Source organism: Pseudopodoces humilis, chromosome 20, assembly GCF_049639895.1.
Source record: "Pseudopodoces humilis isolate 2021_Gansu_Grassland_sample_001 chromosome 20, ASM4963989v1, whole genome shotgun sequence".
NCBI lineage: Eukaryota > Metazoa > Chordata > Aves > Passeriformes > Paridae > Pseudopodoces > Pseudopodoces humilis.
In genome coordinates, this window is record NC_142219.1 from 11855598 (window position 1) to 11880258 (window position 24661).

Consider the following 24661-nt stretch of genomic DNA (forward strand, 5'->3'; position numbering starts at 1 on the left):
ATTGCAGGATTTTTAATTGTGATTGAGGTGTCTCCCAGCGTGGTTCTGATGAAGAGGTGTTTTGAAATGGGACATTGAGTTAGCACTGTCTCACGTGAGCCTTGGAGAGAAGATGAAGCTCAGGAGCAATTTGAACCAACTTGAAGGCGTTGGGGCTTGGGTTTGCATCTTTAATTGGGCCTTATTCTTGAGCCTGCTGAGGGGAACACTGGCTGATACCTTAATTAAACACATGAAGGACTGGAGAGTGTCTTTTGGTGGAATAAGGATGAAAGCTCTGAGGTGCTTGTTGGAGCAAGACAATGCAAAATACTCATTATTTTACTTGCTTATCAACAGGCATCCATTTAAACAGAGACTGTTACTGCAGCAAAATTCCTACTGACTTCAATAAAATGCACTGACACTGTAAGGACTTCATAATCTTTTGAGTATTAACAGATGGTCACTGACTGCCTGAAACAAAGTTGTTGGGGGTTTTTCTTTTTTTTTGGTTTGTTGATCACCGCAGGTATCTGGAAACGGAACAGACTTTGCCTTCTGGAAATCAGACCTGACTGTGAAACAAAGGGGGTTCTTTCTCCTTCCTTTTCCTTGCTACAGACTCTTTAGAGAAAATAATGGAAAATGTAAACTGGTTTCTGGTGTGTTTTATCAGAAGTCTTTGGTGACCAGCCCGATTTGGTGTGGCGAGCCGTGCCCTGGAGGGGTGTGCTTGAGGCAGCACCACAAGTGAGTGGCACCAGCATCCTGTCTGAACAGAAACCCAGCAAGGGTCTTGTTGACCCTGTGGTTTGAAGTGAAATTCTGCAGTGCCAGCAGTACCCCAGCCATGGTGGAAAGCAGTTTGTCTTTGCTGCTGCCATGGACTGAATGAGCAGAGTCTCAACTGTTTGGAAAATATTCCTGTTAACAGTTTTTCTTTTGTGTATTTGTCAGTTTATATATTAGTTGCAGTTGTACTTTGCACAAACACTAATTAGACAGCCATCAACACTCAGGGCCAAAGGCTTACTAACAATGCAACTGTGATAGCAGTGTCTTAATTGGTTGAGTATAATTGTCATTAGGCAACCATAAAGACATCTGGGGCTCTGGAGAGAGATCAGCCTCCCCCTCCTCCTCTTCCCCAAATTTGTTCTGGCTATTGCTATCCAGCACAGTGGAGCTTTTTCAGATGAGATTCTGTGTTTTGACCAGTTTCCTGATGTTTTTCTCCTTATGAAATCGTCTGCCTCTTCAGCACCACTTCATTAGAACTGTGCCCAGCCTCCAGCTCTGCTTCCTCCCACATGTGCTCTGCACTCCACCACCTGCTTCCCAGACATTCATCGTGGGGCAGCAGCAGCAGCTTTTAACCCCAGCTCCTTCTGCTTTCACTCATCTGAGAGGGCACCAGCAAAATGTTCATCTCATTAGGGCATTACTGCCAGTAAAAAGTAGTCACAATGCTTTTGGTTAGTGAGTAGGCATTTTTATTGCACATTAATTTAATTTTTCCCAGTTTTTCTATGCCATTTGCATTCCTCCTGTTGTTGCTTCATTTCAGCAAGGTTTTGATGCATCTCTGTAAAGCTTAAGCTGAATCTCCAGGTTAATTTTTACAGCTAGATCCATGTCTGGCTAGAATTACAGAATGGGCTCGTTGAGAAGTATATTTAGAAAAATACAGCTTGTCTCTTCTGCTGCTGCCTCTCATGTGTCTATACTGAAATATTCCAAAGAACAAGGGCAAAGTGGAATGTGGGTCCATCAAAGAAGCTGAGTTATTTGGGTAGAGAGGCTCTGTTGAACATCAGAGAAGGAAAAATGTGTTTGTGAGTAGAGAGAGTGGGGTGTGGATGGAAGGAATCAGGGAAGGGGTATCAGGAGAGGGGGGAATCGGCCTTGTGAGCAACAGGCTTCTTGTTGTGCTCAGGAGGGCAAGACTTTGTACAGCCTTTCTAAATGAAATGAAGCAGATGTGGTCTCTAATGTGGATTATTTTATGGTTTGGGGTTGGGTTGTTGGGTCTGCTCAGTGCAAGAGGTGTCAGGTGTTGGAGTATTTACCTGCCACTGCAGCAATCAGCTCATGGCACCCATCAGGGGAAAACAGCAGCAGCTGAATGCTCTTGGTGTCAGAGCAAATAGGATGTGATCATTGTCCTATTAAACAGGGAGGGAGTTCTGAGTAGGTTTGGATGTTTTTTCACTCCAGCAGAAATCTATGTGGGCATTTCAGTGCCATTTTGGTAGAAATATCAGTAACTGAGTGGGTTTGAAGTGCTGTGCTTGTTCTCAGGCAGGACTTGCATCTGGGGTTATTTCATTGAGTGATCCAAATGAAATTCTCAGGGCAAGATGTAAAAGTTGTGGTGGGGAATGAATAGAAATCTTGAAATTGTCTAGAAATAGTGCAGTGTGTTCCTCTCTCCAGCCATCTCTATTGATAGGGCAGATTTGCCAATTATCTGTAATAAAGCAGCCTTTTGATTTTTTTTTACAGCAAGGCAGTGCTTTAATAGTTTAAAAGCCTTTTGTTGTGGTTACAAATTGAAAGTGTGGTGCTCTTTACAACAGCATTGAATTTATTTTTTTTTTTTTTTTCCTTCTGAATTGGATTCATCTGTGTTTGAAATTCTTCCAGTTCAGTGCTGGTGCAGGCCCAGTGCACACTGGAAATGGGCAGTGGAGGAGCTGGTTTATATCTCCCACTTCCCCAGGCTGGTTCCCTGCCCAGACCTGGGGCTTCACTCATGTTCCCACCACAGTCTTGTGGAACATCTCTCCAAGTCCTTCAGCTTTGCTGTGTGGGACTGCACTGGGAAGGATGGGAATGGTGAGAATCAGGGGAGGAGGGATAAGAGCAACAAAGAACGGTTCAAACTAAATTTTGACTTGATTGAATTCTGAGATAAAATTAATTTAAGGATTTACTGTGGTCCTGTGATGTTGGATCTCTTAATTCCAGGATTGCAGTCACTGCATTGTTATTTTTGGTGGATCCCTTGTGTTCCAGGCTGTGAAGGGAAGCCAGATGCAGTGTGCCCTGAGAGTTACCCAGCCCTGGGTCTCTCCTCCTGCCATTTTCTCCATCTCTCAGTCTTTCTTTTTCCATCTCCAGCCTGGACTATGTGAGAGCTACGCTAGGAGGAGATGCTGTTCTTCCTTGTTTATTTAGAGATGAAAACAAATATTCTGTCACTGAGTTCTGTCCAGTCTACCAGTGTTTTATGTCTCCCCTGAAACTCACTTTTCAGTGACAAGAGAATTTTGGCTTCCCTTGGGAGGAATCTGCTGCTCTTGGCAGTCAGGAGAAGCTCAAAAACACGACCCCAACCAACCCTAACATAAGGAAACAAAAATCAGCTCAAAATTAAAATGCTTCCAAAACCTTGTGTGCCTCTTGTTGAAGGGGACTGCAGCAGATCTGTGCAATCACCTGTCCTGTTGTGGTTTATCTTCAGATTTCGAAGCAAAACGAGCCCTTTCCAGTTTTGCAAACTGAAGAGATTTGTTGTGATCTGATCCACGCTCTGTGTCCAGTCTGACGTGAAACGTTTTGCTTTGGGGAAGTTTCTTTCTTGGTCTGTTCTTCTTAAATTGTGCTGCTGTAAATTGGGAATGAAAGCAGGATTCAGAGGAGGTTTGGGCCTGGTTTGCAGAGGCAGGGAAAGGGAGAAGTGTCCCACCCTGTTCTCTCATTTCCCCGGGTGCTCCCCTGTAGGGCACAGCAGAGGAGGCAGGTGACCAGGGCACGGGTCCCTCTCTTCCTGATCAGTGCAGGGAATTAATGTGCATCTCTCTCTGCCTGACAGCTTTCACCACCCCCCTGGGCACTTTAATTCCTTCTCTAAATTGGAGCCTTTTCACCAGGAGATGTTGGGAGTGATCTGCTGGCAGTACCAGGAGCCCTGGGCATGGCACTGCCCAGAGAACTGGGAAACCTGAGTGCAGCTCCCACATCTCCTAAACCTTTCCTTCTTTTTCTGTGTTATTAACTGTATTTTTTCCTCATAAGCACAGCCCAGCCAGATTCCCAACCACCAGACCTCTGAGGCTTGTAAGAATCACTCTTCCATAATACTTTTCTCCCAAAAATCAGGATGTAACAACAAAGGTGACAGAGCAGGGAGCACCTTGGATTTTCCAAAAGAATCCAAGTGTCAGCTATGCCAGAGGAAGACACCTGACAATGTTAATTATCACAGCTTTGTCAAAACTGGCCTTAAGAATTATTGAGCTGTGGTCTTTGACCAGCTGTAGAAGCTTCTTTGCTTTTTCTGTGATTTTTTTTTCCTTTAATAGTCTCTTGTGTGGGCATAAATGGCCAAGAGCAGTTTATCCATTGTTTGCTGTGTAACAACCTTCTTTCATTCAATATATTCAATATCATCTGAATAGTTTAGTTCTGTTTCTTTATTTCCTCATTGACAAGCTGATGTTGAACTGCTGTTTTTGTGATATTTCAGTGAGCCTGCTGCAGAAGAGGAACCACTGCCTTAATTCTAAAGACAACGTTTAGTTGAAATAATTAACTAATTAGTCTTCAGACGTGCCCCAACCCCTCTGTGTCCTTCCTAAACCGAGGGGCCCAGGGCTGGACACAGCACTCGAGGTGCAGCCTCACCAGTGCTGGGTGCAGGGGAAGAATCCCTGCCCTGCTCCTGCTGCCCACGCTGCTCCTTGGAGCTCCAATTCCAATTTACCTGCCTGCCTTGGTAGCCTTTGCTGCCACGTTCAATAAATGGGACTAAAATGGGCAAAGCTGATGGTTTTGTGCACAGGGAACCTGGGGAGGATCAGTCTGGGAGCTGTTTGAACCCATCCTTGTGTCCTGACTTGTGGCTGGGTTCTTTTCCCCCTTGGACTGAGATTGATGAGAGGGAAGCAGTTTTCTCTTGTTCGGACTTGGTTGTTTATTCTTCTCTTACCTATATTACACATATACAGAGTACAAGGAGCTACATGCACTAAGATAGAAAGGTGCAAAATGGCTAACAAAGAACTTCTTCAAGGTCTTTTATATGTTCATTTACCCAATTAACAGATGCCAAGTAAATTATTAGTGACCCAACACCTGTGAGCTGCACTGCAGCATTCTCTATTCAGTCACTTACTACTACCCAAAAACCCCTAGAAGAAGAAGAAGAAGAAGAAGAAGAAGAAGGAGAGATATGAAAAATGAGGTTCACATATTTCTCTTGTAGAATTTGAAGGTTTAATAAAAAGACAATTAGGAGATAAAAATAAAGTATACAGATACAGCCAGGTGTCTCTGCATTCAGCCAAGAGAGCACACCTTACTAACAAAGGATTGTCCCTTAAAAACAGAACCCTACTACATATCCATAAATTCTCATGCATATTCATACATTCTTCTTAGGACTTTTGGTGTTCTTCTGTTTAGTTTTCTCTTGCCCCCTTCCCAATAGATCAATCTTTTTGGCACCACTGAGATTTACATTCCCTGATACCAGAAATGCAATAAATTCCTCCCCCAGAGTTCTGGTCACTGCTGTCTTCATCTGGATAAGAGAGTTTACAAAAGAAAAAAAGGGTCTCCAGCTATCTTTTTCAGTCTTTAGGTTATATAAACAAAAGTAGTTTTTATTTTAATACTGTGCCATAGCTTAACATACATGTATTATACCACTATTTCTAAGTTTCATCAATAACAGAAATAAAGAAAACTGTATTAATACAGCTAAATTTTCTAACCTGATACATATAACATTCATTATAATACTTGCAAAAAGCCAGTAATATGATATGCATTTATAACAAGAGACAACACCTTAAATCCTCCATCTTGTCTTGTTTTCTAAACTAGTTTAAACCTTTAACTTTTTCACCTAGTGACTTAAGAAAATTCTCTAACTTACATACTCACACTCTAAGTTTTTCTATTTAACGGTTGTTTTCATGGTGTTAAATGAAATTCAGTGCTTCCTTGGGCGTCAGAGTTAGGCATCAGAGAGATAAGGGCACACTCTCAGTGCCCCTGACTCCAGCATCCTTGTTCATCCCTCCCCTGTGCTGCAGCCACCTCCTGGCAGATGCCATGGGGTGAGCACTGGCCTTGCTTTGCAGGTACAGCTCTGGGGAGGTGAGGCTGTGGGACACACGCACCTGGGACTACACAGCCCCCGTGCTGGCAGCAGTGGCAGCCCCTGCAGGGGCTGGAGCCCCGCCACACGTCTCCTTTGTGAGGATAAACAACTCCCTGGCCGTGGCAGCCTACGAGGACGGTGAGCAACCACAACTCTCCTCCCTATTAAAACAACAACAACAGGACAAAAAAAAAAAAAAAAGGCTTTACAAAAATGAAGCAGCTGTGCTCAGCTTTTTGTGTGTCTGTAATCCTGTGTATCCACACACTTGCTTTTATGTGAGAAAGTTGGCCAATAACCCTAAATGCATTAGGAGGCATTGGAACATAGCACCCATTAAAACTGAGCTTTAATTCCTACTGGAGCTGCTGCACAAAGCTGGAGTGCCAGGCTGTAGTCCAGCCAAGCTATCTTAAGCAAATAACTTGTTTTGCTATAAAAATATTAAATATTCTTCCACCAGCCTTCTCCTCTGGCCAAAACTCCCTTGGGCTGCTGTGGAGCTTTGTTATGGGGATGGTGGTAAACTTGGATGTCTGATTAATCCCCGTCCCTCTCGCTCTTGGCGTGGTGTGTGGATGCACTGAAGTGTTGGTTTGCAGTGCTGGGTTGTTATTATATACTTGGATTTAAAGAAATGAAAGCTTTGACCTAATACTTAGTGAAACCCTCATAAAATCCTGGTTGTGTGCATTGTTTAAAATATCCTTAGAGGGTTTCTATAATGGACAACAAGAGCCAGAGACCAGCATCTTCTGGATGTGGGAATGGCAATTAAAGAAGTCAGGTTTGGATCCCAGGCTGACTGGGATCCTAAACTGAGGGGCTCAAACAGAACTCACCTCCTATCATCTTTCTTTAAAATGTATAATTTGATACTTAAAATGTCTCCTTGGGTATAAATAAAGAATATTTGTAAGTTTAGAGAGTTTTATGCGCATACAGTCTTTGATCCTGGTGTTTCTGCAGGTAAAAACAAAACAGAAGGTGGATAATCCAAACAAAATCCCTAATCCATACTTTTATTTTAAAAGTAAATTAAATGCTTTACGTGTTTGAAGATTCTCAACATCCTTAGCTTGAATTATGCCAGGATGGTTTTCTGTGGGTAAATATTGTTAATAGGCAACATTTTCAACATTTTCTGACAACAGCAAATCTGGTGTTATTAATATTATTTACTCGAGTCATAGGAAATTATAACACAGGTTTAAGTGCTGGCTTTTTTTCCAGTGTGCCAAACAATGACTAGCAGAGGGTCTTTTGTTTGTTTTCTAGTTTCCCACTGACTAATCTAATAATTTGTCTGGGTTTTTTTGCCTGTCATATCCCTTGCTGTCAGTGCTGTGACTGAACTAGTTTGCATAAAGCTCGGCGTCTTTTATTCTTTCGGGTAGAAATTTTAATAGGCTCTGTGATATGGCAGTTACTCTGATTTGAGAAGCCTTGGTCAGAATAGATTAGTTTCTATGGGAATAGGGAAATAAAAAGACCCATTTTAGCAGTGTTTACTAACTGCAAGCCGAAAGCACATATTTACAGTTTGGTGGAGAGAGTTATTTTAAATTTTGGGGAGGGAGCGGACAGCTTTGAAGATAATGTGTTTGATTGTTCTTTGTTGTACTTTTCCAGCTCCCTTCCCTCTTTGTTTGTAAGTTTGACTAACCCAGAGAAACCATCTGCTCGTGTTGGAGGTGGTGCTGTCAGGCAGTCTAGACTTCCCTGGCGAATCCCTGGCTCGTCCCGATACCATCCCTGGCTCCCGGTCCCGCAGGGCTCCCGCAGCGCTGGCCTTGGCTCCCCATCCCAGGGAAGGGCTGACACGCACAGCCTGCCCTGCTCTGCTCCTCAGCTCCCTTCCCGAGGCACAGGAGGCAGAGCAAGGACAGAGGTTTGTCCTCCTGGATGCCCCAAGTGGGTTGTCACTCCACGGTGGCCCCGAAGGGAAATGGGATTGTGGCTCCCGGTGAACGTTCCCGACGGCCTCGGAGGAACGGCTGCAGGGAGAGGGAGAGGAGGGAGAGAAATGGATGGGGAGCAAATGAAGTTCCCTGTGCCTGTGCCAGCGCTCAGTGGGGGCACTGGATGTACACCTGGGGCAACGGGACTTGGCAACTCGAGCCACAGTTGTGATTTTTGAATTCCAACCCACTGGCCTCATATTTCTTCTGCCTTGTTTCCTATTGTCAGCACTGGCAGTGCTCCAGTTTGATTTTACCACTAATTGTGTTGCACGTTACCGAACTGAAATGAATCAAATCAAAATGCTTTTCCTGGAGCATTAGATAAAGCAGGCGAGGGTTCTGGGTAATGAGCAGATGCTGCTAATGCAGGGACAGGAGAGGCCTTGCCAGGACTCCATCTGCTCCATGCTTGCCTGCCTTTGGCTGGGAGCCACAGCTTTTGGGAAACAGCAGTCTACTTCAGCCATCCCTCTCCCCCCTGCGCTCTGGAGTTGCATGGTTTGACTGGAAAACAATGTGCAGCAACAGGAGAACAGAACTTTTTCCTGCTGTGCATTAAATGCCACGGCCACCCTGGTGCAGGCACGGCGAGGAACGCGGCCCTGCTGCCCTGCTTGTACCCCCTGAGACCCCCTGTGAGGAGCTGGAGACCCTTCACAAGCTGCAGAGCCACTCCATGCAGCACAGGAGGGTGCCTGCTGCAGGGATCAGAGGTGCTCCTGCCTGCTGCAGGCTCCAGGAGGGGAATTCTGGCAGTGCTGCTTTTTGGAATTCTGTGCTCTTGTCATTTCTGATACCCCTAAAGCTGCCTGGGGGTGTTGTCCCCTTCTGTACCCTCTTTGCAGAGTGATGGGTTTCCCTGGGTGCCAGGATGTGCTCCAGGAGAGCAGGAGCATTCCAGGTGGGCTGGAGTGGAGGAAAAAATGTTGGAAGAAAACTGCAGGGGCTGGGATGTTTATTGCCATTGGTGGCTGTGGCTGCAGATCTCTTGGTTTGGGTGAGTGGAGTGTGATTTCCCATCCCAGTCATCCCATTCCCCATGAATGAAACAGGGTCTGTGCCCTCTCTGAGGAACTGTCCAGGGATGGTGGTGTGTGGAAATCCCCGGAAGAAGGGTGGTGGAGGTAAAATCTGGGAACATTTGGTGGGAACTGGTGTGGAAATGGTAGTGTGAGAGCAAGGCTCTTGTCACTGAGATCAGATCTCTCACTCTTTGTACCCTCAGGACCTGCTGGAAGTGAAAATTAAATGTAAAATGTTGGTTAATGAACTTAAAGTATCTACTAAGGTTAAATTGGCTCCTCCAACTAGAAATGTTTTAGGGAAAATCTCAAAATTCACAGCAACAAGGTTTGATACTCCAGACTGGTGCTTGCTTCCATCCATGTTTTTGTTATACTGCTCGTACTTCCTAGAGATGTGATATAGCTGAAATTAATGTTCCCACTTTGGAGTTAAAAAAAAACAAACACCTATGAGGAGCCACAGAATCACAGAATAACCTGAGCTGGAAGGGACCCACAAGGATCATCGAGCCCAAGGGTTTTCAAAAAGTAAAAAGAATTTTATTTTGTTTAAATCAAGGTGGCAAGACCACAACTCTGAAACAGGACAAACATGATGGAGATGATGTGAATTCAGCACCTTCTGGCCTTCCCTGTTGTGTTTAGAAGCTGAAGTGAACGAGCATGTAAACCATGAGCACATTTGGATTCCCTGCTCCAGCACAGACAAAATTCTGGGGTTTTAAATTTTTTTTTTTTTTTTTTCAGATAATACACATGTAAATTGCTTTAGATCTCTTCTAAAGCTGGCAGCAGCCACCAGCTGACAGGAAATGCTGGTTTTAGCGTGGAAGAGCTGATGCAATGGGTCTTTAGGATCCGAGCTGGGATCTTCCACACCCAGATCCAGCCCTCCCATCCCAACCTTCCCGAGCAGGCAGCTCAGGTGGGCAGTGCCCTGTGCTGTGCCCAGCTCAGGAGGGGCTCAGACAGGCTGTGTGCCACTGCCAGACACAGCCAGGATGATATTTACAAATGAGATTTAACACTGTTTGCTCTGTTTGCGCTGCCTTGCCCTGTCGGAGGATTAGGGGATTTTAAAGGGAAAGAGATACTTGGGTTTGTTTAATTTTGTAGCAAATGCATTGCCTGTAATAGCAGAGAAAAACCTGTGTGGAAACAGATGTAACAGCTGCTTTTGCAGGATGTCTTTTGTGCTGCCAGCACTGCTGATGGAGACAGGAGCCTCCAGCCTCCCACCTTTGACACAGCAAGAGCTGGTGATGATCCCAAAATCTGGAGTTCAGTCAGGATCAGCACTGAGACACAGCAGCTTTATCCAAGTATTTCCAGCCTGGAGTGAATGGCAATAAATGCACCTTTCATCAGGCCACAGCTCAGAAATTCATGGGTTGGAAGTTGAATTTTTTGTCAAATCTGGGGCAGAGGGATAAACGAGGCCTGTGCAGTGATTGTCATGTTGAATGTCACACCATGAATTACACCAGCAGCTTCTTGCACTTCTTTTCTCGAGCCACGATGGCTTTCCAGCTTGCTCTAATTCTAAATAATTTTGGGGAGTTATTGTTAGAGTTCAGTTGGAATAATCACAATCGGGGTGCAGATTTTAGCGTTCCCTGACAGCGCCGCTTAGAATTTTGATTTAATGACCTTCTAACACTTATAAGATTTCAGTATTAAAAAAAAAAACCCAGAAAAGATAACGTATGGCTGCAACCTTAACTTCACCTCAGCAGAGGAATTGCTGTGGGAATGAGGTGCTGGGCAGTGCTGGAGGCAGGAAGACAGACTGTGGAGAGCAGTGATCTCATCCACACTGCTAAATCTTAGCCTGTTTTTTTTTTAGTGCCACACTAATAACCTGAACTGGAATGGTGTGGGATTTTTTGTTCTTACCCAAACATGATTGACTGCTTTAAGGGCTTGCACAGCCATAAATACCTTTTGTTGTTTCTGCAGTGAAATGCAGAATATTCTGAGCAGCGCTTTTAACCCTCATAGCAGCTTTACCTATTTATAAATCCAGTGGAGTGCTTGCTTTTTCTGTTTTCCTTCTGTCCTGATCCTTGTGGGTCCCTTCCAACTCAAGATATTCTTTGAACTCTCCTTGTTACTCTTTACTTTGTGCTCCTTCATCACATGTGAATTTGTGACCTTACAAGTCACTTTATTTTTTAGATTATCAGGAATGTATTGCCCATATCATGTGTCACATGTTGCACACTCTGTGTTTGCCTGGTTAAAATACTTCATTTTGGACAGATTTTGCTATGTTTGAGATGTACTACTACTACTACTAATAATAATAATAATTAGTAGTGACTTGTTGGCCAAGATCAGAGAGCAGAACTCTGTGCTCTGGGTTTCCCAGTTTGCTCCTCCTGTGGTCAGAATATTTTTGTTTTATTTTCCAGAACTTTCATCCATTTAGACACGGTTAAACCCAGTGGAATGTTCATCACAGAGATGTGTAAACAAAAGGTTTCACTGAAATCAAATCACCCTCCCTTTTCCCCTTCATGAACCTGGTCTTTAATTGGGATAAATTTTCTGCTGAATAAAAATTGAAAATCCTCCTGCTTGGAGGAGCCTGGCAGCCAAACCCGTGGTCTGACACAGACCAGTTCTAACTCCTTTTATCTGATATCACTTTATCACTGATGGGTTTTCTTTTGGACTGGCTCAAACATCTCTCCTGGAGATGAGAGTTCCCCATCCTTTGCTTTGGGGAGGAGGTGGCTGAGCTCAGCCCTGGCGTGCAGGGGATGCAGCCTGTGCTGCCCACTTGGGTTTGTTAACTGCTTTTAAGCTGTGTGCAACCAGTCTGTTTTGCAAACCCAGTTCAGCAGTTATTTACCTTTCAAGCAATTAACATAATTACCATTATGCTAAGAAGTAATTTTGGGAAGTTCTGCTCTGAGCCCTTACGACTCCGTCGGGACAGTTTTAGTCGGGACTTATCTTTTTGATGGAAGCCTAATTGCAGTTTTGGCTTTGTGTAAACAAACAGAGGCGGCTAATTGTTTAGGCAAATAGCAGATTAATTTAAATATTCATCCCTAATAAAACAAAAATGGTCCCCATTATGGTACTCATTCCCATGGTGAGGAATATAAATATTCAGTGGGAGTGCCATTAGACAGGGATCTTAAGGATTATCTGCATTATTTCACATCGGTAGCACTTTCCAGATACCAAATAATCTTTACAAAAGCTACCATAAATCAATTTAAACTCATTTAGCTACCATTTCACTATGTGCAGTTTCATTACCACACTCTTGCTTCACCTCCTCTGGGACTGGGGAGGAGTGTTTGCAAACTGGCAGTGGTGCCCATCCACAGCTGTCTGTCAGGGCTTTTATGTCTCCTTCTGAAGGAAGAGCTGCCATTAATCATTTCATCATTAACGTGCTCCACTGGAAGGGAGGCTTCTCCAGCCCTGCCTGTCACGTTGGAAGATTGCTTCTCCTTAATTCAGTGCAAAGGTGGCCCAGAAGGCTCCAATTCCCTTCTGTTCCCTCCTGATTGCCTCAGGTTGCTCTTACTCCGATTATGATGCTTTTAAATAGAGAACTGGGGAGCCAGGCTGGCAAAAATGCAATTACAAATATGTTTTCTTTTGACTTACACTACTTTATTCCTTAGGATTTGTATTCTTTAGCTTTTCCCTGTGGTGACCAGGGACAAGACCCAGGGAATGGAGCTGTGTCAGGAGGTTTAGGTGCAGATCAGGGCAAGGTTCTTCCCCCAGAGGTGCTGGCACTGCCCAGGCTCCCCAGGGAATGGGCACGGCCCCGAGGCTGCCAGAGCTCCAGGAGCGTTTGGACAGCGCTGCCAGGGATGCCCAGGGTGGGGTTGTTGGGGGCTCTGGGCAGGGACAGGAGCTGGAATTGTGATCCCTGTGGGTCACTTGCAGCTCAGGACATTCTGTGATTCTGTGAATCATGCAGCAAAGTGACTTAAAATTGGAATGTGGCTTTTTCCTCACTGGTTTTGTGGTAATTGAGAGCCTCTCTACAACAGAACAAAATTTCAGGTGTCTGTTTATATCTGATCTCCAAACGTGGAAATGTGAGAAAAAAAGGGTCTTCCTCAAGGTGGCTACTAATCCTGTTGGAAAGTCAGAAATTAGGAATTAGGTACAGAGCAATAGAGGCTGGAATCACAGAATCATAGATGGGTTTGGGTGGGAAGGGACCTTAAAGCTCATCCTGTCCCACCCCTGCCATGGCAGGGACACCTCCCACTGTCCCAGGCTGCTCCAGCCTGGCCTTGGACAATTCCAGGGATCCAGGGGCAGCCCCAGCTGCTCTGGGCACCCTGTGCCTGCCCACCCTCCCAGGGAGGAATCCCTTCCCATATCCCATCTATACATCCCCTCCTCCAGCTTCAGGCCAGAGCACATAAATTTTCCTGTGAGCCTGTGCCGTGGTCAGAGGAGCCATCCTGCAGTTCAGGTGTCCTGCCCTCGTCTCTTCCCCGTTTATTCCTTTGTCCCAGAGGATTGCTTTGCAGCTGTTGAAGCTCTCTGGAAGCCGTGTGAGATGCTGAGCTAACCCCCAGTGCCATTTTCCATGTGCAGGCAGTGTCAGTGTGTGGAGCCTGCTGCTGGGGCAGGAGCCCATCCATCACTTCCAGCACAACCAGCGCATCCAGGCCTTGGCGCTGGCCCCGGCCGGCCCCGCGCTGGCCACCGCCTCCGGCTTCCAGGTCAAGGTGGAGAGCCCCGACGACAAAGGATTCTGGCAGACCCCAGCAACCTTTGAAATCCAGAAATTGGTGAGTCTCCAGGCTGCTCTGCTTCGTTCCAGGAGCTCCTGATCCACTAGTTATTTGTGGTAGGGTTAAGATGGTTCTTATGAAAGTTTTACAGCCTGAGCTAGATCAGGGCGTTACCAGCTCCAGGCTCTGACTTTGGAGCTGGTTAAGGGATGAGTCTTCCATCCCTGAAGAGCAAGGGTGAACTGCTGGCTTAAACTAGGAGTGAAAATGAACACAAGTCCATATGGTGCAGGAGCTTGGCTGGCTTTAATTTTTTTTTTTTTTTTTTTTTTTTTGTCAACAGTAAACTAAGTTGGCTCATTTTGTAAATCAGTTTTCTCGCGTAGAATTGGAGCTGAAACTCCAGGTCTCATTCCAGATCCACACTATCTGATTAATTCTGAGGCAGGATATTGCAGGCAGCCTAATAGTGTCACTTGTGAAGCTGTAACTACTCGTGCAGCTTCTTTAGGTTGCACCTTCTGTCACTGAAGTTTTGAGAGTTGTAATTAAAAGTCATTCTCTGAAGTTTTATTTTGTCTCAGAGTATCAGCATTTGTTTGATAGGGGAAGGAAGTGTGTAGGAATAATTGAGCCTTGCAGCCTCTCTCCTGTAGGAGGAAGCTGTGCAGTCAAAGGGTGTGAAGTGATTTAAACCACTCCTGATTAATCCTCCCTCCAAAGCTAAATCAGTCTTGCAGTTCAGAAATAAGCTTGATACTTCATCTTTCTGTGGAATTAGTCCATAACTGGGATGATTCAGGACACACATGAGTAGTTTGTTCAGTTCAGCACGTGGCACTAGTGATGAAAAAGAATTTTTGACTGTATTAGAATAAATTAAAATAAAAAAATAAAACAAAAAGTCTGCTCTTTTTAGGTCAACTTCCTTAATCTGGTTCCAGATGTCACGGGGAGCCCAGTGGCAGTGGCAGCTGCAGAGGACATTGTCTATCTCCTGAAAGCAGAAGATCCTGGCAAAATTCTCCACTCTGTCTATGGTCAGCCCGTCACCTGCCTCGATGTGGCTGCTCACGAAGCAGCTTTTGGCATCAAAAGCTTTGGCTGGTTATTGAATGAGCCCAACCAGGTATTGTAATTATTTTCTGAGAAGGTTTTCATATCTTTGTAATTAAGGGAAAAAAAAAGAGTTTGTGCTGAGGACTTCCTTCCCTGCTCTCCAGTTTTGGCAGTAGAGAGAAGACAATTCAATGCAATAATCTGATGCTTCTTTGTGTTCTTCTGTGGGCTGAAGGGAGGGATTATTGTTCAACTAGCTGAGTTCACTTTGCAACCTCTGCTCCTCAGTTTATGCTGCATCAATGGCATCAGGGGGAACTCACCTCAAAAAACCCACCTAAAAACCCCAGTAAACAGCCCCAAATCCCAAACCATCCCTCAGCCTTTCTGGTGAGGCATCCTGAGCAGTGTCAGGCAAATGAACACCCTTGGGGGGGGTGGCTTTTTGTGCTGGGCTCTTGAGAACTTGGCCAAACTGTAAAGAGATTCTGGTGTTTCCAGATGCCTTGGGAAGAATTCCTGTCCTTTTCCTGTATCTTGCCTCCCTTCTCCACTCCCTGATTTCATTCCATTTTTGTGTTACGCTTGAGGCTGTCAGTAGTGAGGGAAGGAGGGTGCTTCAGGCAGCCAGAGAAGGGAACAGGAGTGGAGCACCCAGGAGCTTTGGTCTGTAGTGTAAAAATGCAGGATTTTCCTTGGCAAGTGACTGGTATGGGAAAGCTTTATGTGGAACTTGGTCTGTAAGGAATAAACGTGTCCAGCTGCATCTCATTCCCCTTAAAATCCCCGTTCACCATAAATACCTCGAGGGCTGAGATGCTGCGAGCTGTGCTGTCTTTATGAATTCCTTTGCTGTCCTAATCCAGCTCTTTCCCCTCCAGAGGTGGCAGGTCAGGGGGTAAAATTGCCTCATTTGGGGGCAGTACCCCAGTGATCACTTTTGTGCCTCGTGAAGAACAGAGAAACCTCCCCAGGCCCCGAATGCCTCTCAGCAAAGCCGGACATCTTTCCTAATTTAGTCCTGAGCTCCCTGGCAGATTGTATTAAGCCTGGTGCATCCTAATCAGGGAGATGGGCCCAGACAGCCGGGGGGTGTGACAAGGACACTGCCTTGGCACTGCTGCTCCAGCTGACATCACGCCGGAAATTAATTACTAATGTCTATTATGATAATTACCGGCCTCGCGCAGACGTGAAGGGACTTTGCAGCGGCTGATTACGCTGGGCACACGGTGACAATCTGTCTTTGGGAGAGCTCTCCAGCCTGGAAATGGAATCCTGGAGGATTCCAGCCCCCTTGGCTGCTGCCTGTGTTTCTCCCCAGTTTGGGGTTTTCTTTGTTTTCCTCTGGGTTATTATTTTCCTTCTCGCAATCCCTGCCTAGTAACCTGCTTCCTGATGAAAACACTTAGGGAAACCATCTTTTTCCTCCCTCTCTCTCTTTCTTTTTTTTTAAAATCATTTTCTAATTTTAGCCACGTTTGACAGCAGAGCTGAGATCTGAGGCATAAATTTTGTGGGAACTTTTATGTTGGAGAGGAGGAAAACATCAAATCCGTGGCCTAGACTTGGCTCCTGTCAGATGAGAGACACCCGTGCAGGAGGGAGGGGAGAACAGAAATGCTTCATCCCTGAGAAGTTCAGCTTGTACTTCAGTAGCACCAGACAACCCAAATATGAAGCTGTATCTTGAAAGTTCTTCTGCTTTAGTGCTCCTGGAACTCTTTTTTGAAGTAAAGCTAGGAAAGATTTTGTTGTTTCAGCTCTGCTAACTCAACGTGAAATCCCGTAAAGTCCAAATTCTGAGATCTGTGTTCACATTTAGGCTTGTCTGGGGCTAATTAAATAGCCCAGATAATGACCCAGGGGGGAAATCCTCATTCCCAGGGCATGCAGAGGACATTCCCTGAGGGATGATGTCAGGCCAGTGACACATCCCTCGTGTCAGGGAGCCCCGTGATCACAGAGCTGCTGCAGCACCACCAAGGCTGGGCATTCACCTGTGGGAATTTTGGGTTTGAACACCATGGGGGAGATTAAATCCACAGATTGCCTTTGGTCCTCTTCATGTCAGGATCTAAACCTCATAAGGAGGCAGCAGGATAAATGTTAGGCTTGACTTCACCTGGTTTCTGATGCAATCTGGATCTGGCTGGAGCTTTTCTCATAGCTGGTGCCTTTAAAACCTTCCCTGAATCTGCTGTCAGGTAAGTCTGGTCTCCTGCTGTAGCTCAGGTGAGCTTTGCAGATTATTTCTATGAAATTTAAAAGTGTTTATTCTCCTGAGATGAGGGGGAAAATCCTAAAACACAGCTTTCTCCTGTATTTCAAAATCTGTTCAAAGTTTTTAACATATTCAGCAGTTCTTGGGGATATGAAATAATGAACAAAAGAGGATTTGGGGGTTTTTCTACCAAAGAAGCTTCATACAGCATGCATGAGAGAATTTTTATTGCAGATCTTGTCAGGCAGAGTTCAGTTGTGGGTTTGGTTGCTTTGTGCACAAACGTGAACCCGATTCCAGGAGTGGTGGATGGGGAAGAGAGGAGGGAAGGGATGATTTTACAGCTTCCAGCTCAGAGGCAGAGGGCTGGATGTGCTGAGATCAGCTCTCTTGGGTGCTGCTTGTTAATGCTGTTGCTTTTGCAGCTCTTTGGAGCTGCTGATTGGCTTGTACTTGAGAAAAGGTGTTCAACCTTACCTGGCTCCTCTCAGCAGCCATGGAAACACTGCCTGGGTTTGCTCCTGGATTTCGTGTTTCCATGGAATTCTTCAGCTACTTGGAAATGTGAGTGTATCCAGTGGAATTAATCACTGTTGTGAACTGATAGTGAGTGAAAACAAATTTTAAATCACAGAATCCCAGAGTGGTTTGTGTTGGAAGGGACCTTAAAACACATCCAGTGTCACCCCTGCCATGGGCAGGGGCTCCTCCCACCATCCCAGGCTGCTCCAAACCCCATCCAGCCTGGCCTTGGGCACTGCCAGGGATCCAGGGGCAGCCCCAGCTGCTCTGGACAACAGTAAATAATCCTTTAAATTGAGTTGCATAATTTACAGTCATTTTTGGAAGATATATTTAGGTCTTGGCTGCTTTATGTGAGCTTTTACACCTTATTTTAACTAAAATCCTTCTCACTGAGAAGCTGCATTGTATTTTCTGGGGTCAAATGTCTCCAGTTCTCACGGAGCTCTAAAGACTTACATTTTTTTAATCTTGGTTTTTCTTGCTTAAAAGGTGTGAGGTTTTCCACTTCTCTTGGCCTCTATGACCCTTGTAAAGAGCCCAATTTTCAACAGATTTATCTTTATGAACTCTTGTTTTCATAGCAGTAGAAGGGCAGGGCTTGCTGGTGACCGAGCAGAGGGGACTTGTCCAAATGTCTCTCTTTGAGGAGCTGCAGGACTGCAGGGTGTTAGCAGATCTTTGGAGGTGTTGAAAGGTGTTTTAAGTACTTTTTTCCTTATAAACTCTTTGGTGCCACATCAGAGAGGCAGAGCTCTCTGAGGAACTGAACTGTGTTGGCCACTACAAGAAAAAGAGACCAGCAGAGAGTCCAGAACTTTCCCTTGTCTAAATATTACATGATTTATTGCTCAAATGCTCTAAATGACCAGGAATAGTTTTGCAAGTTGAAATAAATAAAAGACTAAATAATCAATCAATCAGTCAATCAATCCCTTTCTACTGGCTGACATTAAGGACATTCTGCTTTTTTCCCCTGTTTGTGCTGTAGTGTGTGTGCCTCAAAATTGGCATGGTGGCTTATGTGGGTGCCTCATGTTTGGAAAATACCCCATGAATATTACAGGTGATGAAACCAAGGGATTTAATTCAGTTTTTAAGGTTCACCTTGCCTCCTTTTCAATGGGAGAAGGTTTCCCTCAGGTTAGGGAAAACCTGGGCTAGAGGGGTTTGTTGAGTGTGTGGGTGGTTCGGTGGGTAAACACAGCATCCTCCCCACGGGCCCTGCAGCTCTCAGGCTTCAGCCACGAGTCAAACAGGCCTGGTGACCCCATTCCAGGTCCTAGCAGACATCTGCCCACATCCCAGCCCATCCCAGGCTGGCAGAGCCCCGGGGGCTGGCAGTGCCCAGGGCTGCAGGTGCGTTGGCAGCGCCAGCACAACGCTTGGCTCCCCTTCTTGCCACCAGCCTGAAGCCACTCTGCAACTCACAGGCACAGAGAAACTTCAAAGGGAAAAGCAAACTCCACTTGTCTTTAGCTCTGTGTGTGCAGCAGGTGTTGGATGGGGAGGAGCAGGGAGCTGCTTTTCCTCCTGGATTTGCTGGGAGCTCCGCGGGCTCCGCTGATTTCGGGTTTTCAGGCATCACCCGGCGCATGCGTCTGCCAGGAAAAGTCACCTTTAGGATGGCATGAAAGTCAATTTTCCACATGCTCAGAGGAGCACTCGTGTTCCCAGCTCCCCACAATGACTTCTATCTGGCAAGAACTTGAAAAATAGTCTCTCTGGCTGATTGTCAAAAATTACATCATATTGGAGTAAACTGCTTTTAAATCAAACATCCATTATTCATGGATATTAACTGCTTTTTTATTTATTTATTTATTTTAACTGGCTGTTTTGTGTTTGATTTACTCTTTTTCTTCCTCTCTGATTGTCTGTCTGTCTCCCCCAGCTGCTCCTTTTAAATCTTAGCTCATCTTGAAATTTATGGAGCCAGAACACTTTATCTGTGTGCATAAGTATCAGCGTGCTGACCTTGCATTTGTTAACAGTCAAATTGTTTTTGTTGTTGTTGCAGTGTTGTGTGCCATATTTACAGTAGGCAATCCAATACATTTGCACTGGGAAACTGTGCCCCTGGGGCTTGTAAACTTTAAAAATATTCTTGTTTGCCACATCACTTTAGTACTAAAATCCAAGCTTGTGGCAGTGTGTACCATATGTTGTCTTTAATTTGATGAGTTCCCCCACAAATGCATTTTCCTGCTTTTGTAGGTACCCTCTGGATTGGATGGGTTTGACCTGAGCTGAAACCAGATCCCTTTTTATTTATGGTGGACTTGGTATTTCACAACCCCTTTTTCATTGGCAATATTTGTGTGTATTCAGGCAAGGTTTTTTTCCAATTGGCAGAGAGCTGGACAGAAGCAAAGGGGAGAAACATAATCTGAAAATAAATGTAAATTCAGTTCTCAGGCTTGCTGCTTGATCCCTGGCACTCTGAGCAATTCAGAGTGGTTTTATTTTACTTAAAACGACAGAAACCTCAATCCTGGACGGTTCTTTCTGAAAAAGCAGTTCTATAATGGATCCTGTGTGTTGTTCAGTGAGGAGAAGGATGTAGGGTTTGAGTGTGGTTTTACAATGTGATTTTTGCTGATATTTATCATCTTCCCTCCTGCATCTCCCTCAAATCCCACACACAGAGGGGTTCACCCAGTTCTGAGGCTCTGTCTCCACCTGCCCCACGCTGCTCCTGGGGGCAGGAGGCAGGAATGGGCTGGGAAGGGAAGAGGGAGAGCAGCTCTTCCCCAGAGCAGGCGTGTGCTGGCTGCCACCCAGGACAGTGGGATGGACACCCCAGCTCTTGTTGAAAGTACCACAGGCTCTTTGATAACAAGTGCTCAGGGATTTGTTGTTTTAATGTTCCGTCCAAAAAAGACATCTCCAACAACACAGCATCCCAAAACACCTGCTGGGGTTTTGGCCACGCATGGAAGAGTTCCATCAGCAGCATTTCCTTCAGTTCCTTGGTTTTTCTTGGAAGTGTCTCAAGCAGAGTGCATCGACCACGCTTGACCTCACTTAGCTGCGAGATGTAACAAAGCTCACAGCTCAGCTCTTCTGGCTCCAGAGCCTTTAATTCTTTGGGAATTAATTTCAGGCATCTTTCACGAGTTCTTGGACAGCATTTAAAGAGAGTTCCCTGTCCCCACCGCTCTGCAGTTCCATGCAGAGCAGTAACTTTGCCTTTTTTCCCGTGCCTGCGCTCATGAATTTGCAGGTTCGCATCGCATCCCTCCCGGAGGAGCAGCCACAGCCTGAGCCGTGCCCAAGTCGCCCAGTAAAGAGGGGAATTAGTCTAATGCACTGCCTTAACAAAGGGGAGACTATGAGCTTGAATAATTAATACCCCCAGTCTGTGGCAGTGGGCTGAAATGAAGTCCCATTTGCTCAGCCTTATTAAAAGAGAGAGAGAGAGAGGGAGGGATGGTAAAGGTCGTTAAGGGACTTGTAACAGGGAAAGGATCGCCTCGGAGATGGATAATGTGTTTGCTAATCTCTGTGGTCTTTAACTAAACAGAATGCTGGAGGTGCTCTGCCTATTCCTGGCTTGTTGAATTATTAAGCATTCAGGGAGATTGCCTGGCTCTTGGCCAACAACTTGGACTTTTCATTTGGCCAGTGTTAATAGGTGACACTTTTTATTTGGGGCGTCGGATCCCGGTGCTGGCTGCACGGGGTCTTTAATGCTTTTCCTCCCTGAGGTCCCAGTGGGGCCAGGGCTGCTCGTTAGTGTTATCCCAGGGTTCTTCATTTCACACCCAAATGCTCTTGGTTCACTTCCCTCAGTTCGGTACCTATTAGGTCACTGGGCTTGGGTGTCCATTATAGGATTATAAATACCTTTAAAAGGGTAATCCCTTTGCAGTGTGCATTATAGGATTATAAACCTCCCAGAGATCTTATGCTTTTATCTGCCCTTTAACACACAGGCCCTTATTTCAAGTCCCTATTGACCAGGTATTTCCATTCTCTCTCCTTGGCCTTTGTAAGGAAAATCCTTCTTGCCTTGGGATATTACAGCAGAGCTCATCAGAGGTGTTCCAGCAACTTCAGAATTGTCATCAGTGTGCTTTTAAATCCCTGTCTCCAGGAAATTATTATTCAGACTTAAGTATTCTGAGTGCTTTTAGCTTCTTTTACTTATCAATTGGTCAGGATAAGGGTTTGAAATTCATTTGCAGGTCATAAAACTGCTCAAGACGGGTTGAATTTCGAGATAGGCAAAACCTGGATACTGAAAATCACAAAGAGACTACTCCAGTGATGGGGCTAATTGGTTAGAAAGACATTTGTGCATGATAAAATTTAAAGTAAATTTTATTTTAACTACCAGTCTTGTTATTGATGGTTAAACTAAACAATCTTAAAAAGAATAGAGACAGGCATGAGGAGAAGAGGACTTGCAGGGGGTAGGAAAAGATGATAAAAAGCTTTTCTTCCATTTTTGTGGGTATGAGCCTTTATTTTTTTTTGCAGATTCTGGGATGCAAGCACTTTAAATTGGTGGCCACCTACAAGTTATGGGAGAAGAAAAAAGTCATTTTCCCAGCTGCTGTTACCTGTGAGCTTTGCCACAGGGCTGCAGGCAGGAGAAAATGTTAAGATGGAAAATGTTACGTGGGAATATTTCGGTGCTGCGTGGAAGTAATTTTTCATTCCAGCCTTTCATGACCATGCTGGATGTTCAAATATGCATCCTATGTTTATAGCAGAGATGGGAGCTCTGGTCATTTAGATAAATTAATAGTTTATGGATGTTCACTGCAAATAACAGCCCCAGGGGACTTTTAAGAAAGAAGCTTTTGGCCCTCTCCCCTCTGGAGTTTTAACATCCAGCTGGGAAAGGCTCAACTGGGAGCTGGAATACACCGCTCCTGACCCCGTCAGTCCTTGTTCTTAAGCTGAATTCAGCAGTTTATTGACTTTGTCTTTTGTTCCAAACTTTCCAAGGAGAAGTTTGGGTTGCCAGGCACAGATATTAATTTCCTTTGCACTGAAAACCCTTGGAGGTGCCTTTGCCAGAACATCATTATCTGTGGGTTTGGTTACTGAGCTGTTGGGAACTGGGCTGAAGTGAGAACAGGCTGTAAACTGGTTTTTACCTCAAACATTTCCATGCAGTTTGTAGCAGCTTTTTCCTTGGGGTGGAAGTTCAAATTCATTTTTATTTAAATTTGACCTTTATGTCCTAGGTTTTCGAATGAAGGTCATCCTTGCTTTGGTTTTTTGGGTCTTGAGGATGAAAAATGCCATGTTTTTTGAGACAGCTTCACAAAGAACTAACTGGGAGATTATAAATCTTAGGAACACCTAAGGAAGTTGGATGTGGATGTGTTGATCCCAATAGGAAGCTGAAATATGTCTGAATTTGCCTGGTCATTACTTGGGAGAATGGCAGGTGGAGGAAAACTGCAAATTCTCTGCCTCTCTTTGCCCTGTTCCTCGAGATCTTTAAAGCTTCACTTTGGGTGCCCAGGGGCCTCCATCACAAAATGATCCTCTCCTGCTCTCTTAATTCACCTTTCAGATCTCTGAAATGGCACAGATAGGAAATAAAAGGCCAGGCAGCATCAGTGTTCTGGCAAATGTTGAAATAATACATCCAGATAGTGCAATATTTACTGAGCTGCACGTGGCTATAATCAGCAAATTAGAAGTAAAGAATATGGATGTGGCATTGACATGGCTGTGCTGATGTTGCCATGGAAGCTGTGGGGTTTTTCTGATGTTTTAAATACCATTAGCTCTTTTCATGGTCACAAGGTTTCTTTTCATTTAAACGAGCATCACCATGAAATTTAATCATGTTTATGAAGTTATATAAGGCCAGGTGCAGCACTGAGCTCCACTGGGCTTTGACCAGTGCATTTTTCTGTTTCTAAAAATATTTGTTCTCCTAAATTGAAAGGCCCAAATAGACAGATCTGTTCTGGCCCCCCAGGAAGGACAGCAAACGTGATTAAACTGATGGAGGAGAGGAGTGGGAACGGATGGGGAACAATTCGTGCTTCTCATCCAGGCTCTGGTTGAATCATCTCAGATGCTGCCTAAAATCAGAGTTGTTTTTCTGCCTTTCCCATCTGAGCTGCCACTTCAGATGTGACATTTCTGTGTGTGTGTGTGTGTGTGTGTGTGTGAGGGCACCCAGGCTCTCAGCAGGGCTGTGGTCAGCTCTGCCCTGCAGTTCCTGCTGCACTTCCTCTCACTGTGCATCTGTCCCATCCTCCTCAGGACTGCTGCTGTTTGCTTTCACTGCTCTCTTAAAAGTCAAAAATAGATGAGGAAACTCTTTGCTTTTCCTGTACCCCATAAGATTTCACCTGTGGTTTGCCTGAGAGCTGTACCCAGCTGCTCTGGAGGTGCATCCCTGTTTCTTGCTGGATCCCACTGGGAAACCTGAGTTCCTTATTTCTCTGGGTGTCATTGCCTTTCCTCACAGGGGTAGATGTGTCTCTTGGTTCTGTTTTACACACCAGTCTGTCTCTTGGTTCTGTTTTACACACCAAGCAACAAGTCCTGCAGAACACCTCTGGTGGTCACAGCTCTGTGCTGCAGCAAAACCTTGTCGTGGTGCTCCTGCTGAATTGATGTGATGTTTTATTCTCTCTCTGCCAGATCCTCATTTACAACCTGGAAACAAACCAGTGTGTGACCAAGGTGGGCAGCTCCATAGGTGACTTCTCATGTGTCAACCTCCACAGCAGCCCCCCCAGCATGCTGGTGGCAGGCAACAGGGACAGAAGGTAGGTGCTCCCCAGAGCCCATCTCCAACCTCCCGTCTCCACCTTCCTGTCCTACATCTGGCCCTGCTGGAACTGGTTTCTCCTCTCGTGTTTCCATCAAGTTGAGGAACAAACTATTAGGTAATAGTTGGATGTGGCTGTCAGTGTGCTTTGTCTCCATGGGAAGAGGAGCTTTCAGAGCCATTTGGTGGACGCAGTTGGTGCACAGCCCAGCGAGACCACTTGGAATATCTTCCACTTCCCCGCCGCCACCCGCAAAATGAGTTTGGCATTTAAAAGCTCACTTTCTGATATTAA

General features: G+C 45.2%; 1 protein-coding gene across 2 annotated transcripts in view; it reads left to right on the forward strand.

The window, feature by feature from the left end:
* The window catches only part of FBXW8 (F-box and WD repeat domain containing 8), a 49784-nt gene that overhangs the window by 17189 nt on the left and 7934 nt on the right, over window positions 1-24661 (forward strand). For both annotated transcript variants that reach the window (XM_005524618.3, XM_088065029.1), the window contains exons 5-8: window positions 6075-6232; window positions 13668-13864; window positions 14727-14936; window positions 24237-24364. In XM_005524618.3, the coding sequence (XP_005524675.2) occupies window positions 6075-6232; window positions 13668-13864; window positions 14727-14936; window positions 24237-24364 (693 nt within the window). The remainder of the gene's footprint in view (window positions 1-6074; window positions 6233-13667; window positions 13865-14726; window positions 14937-24236; window positions 24365-24661) is intronic.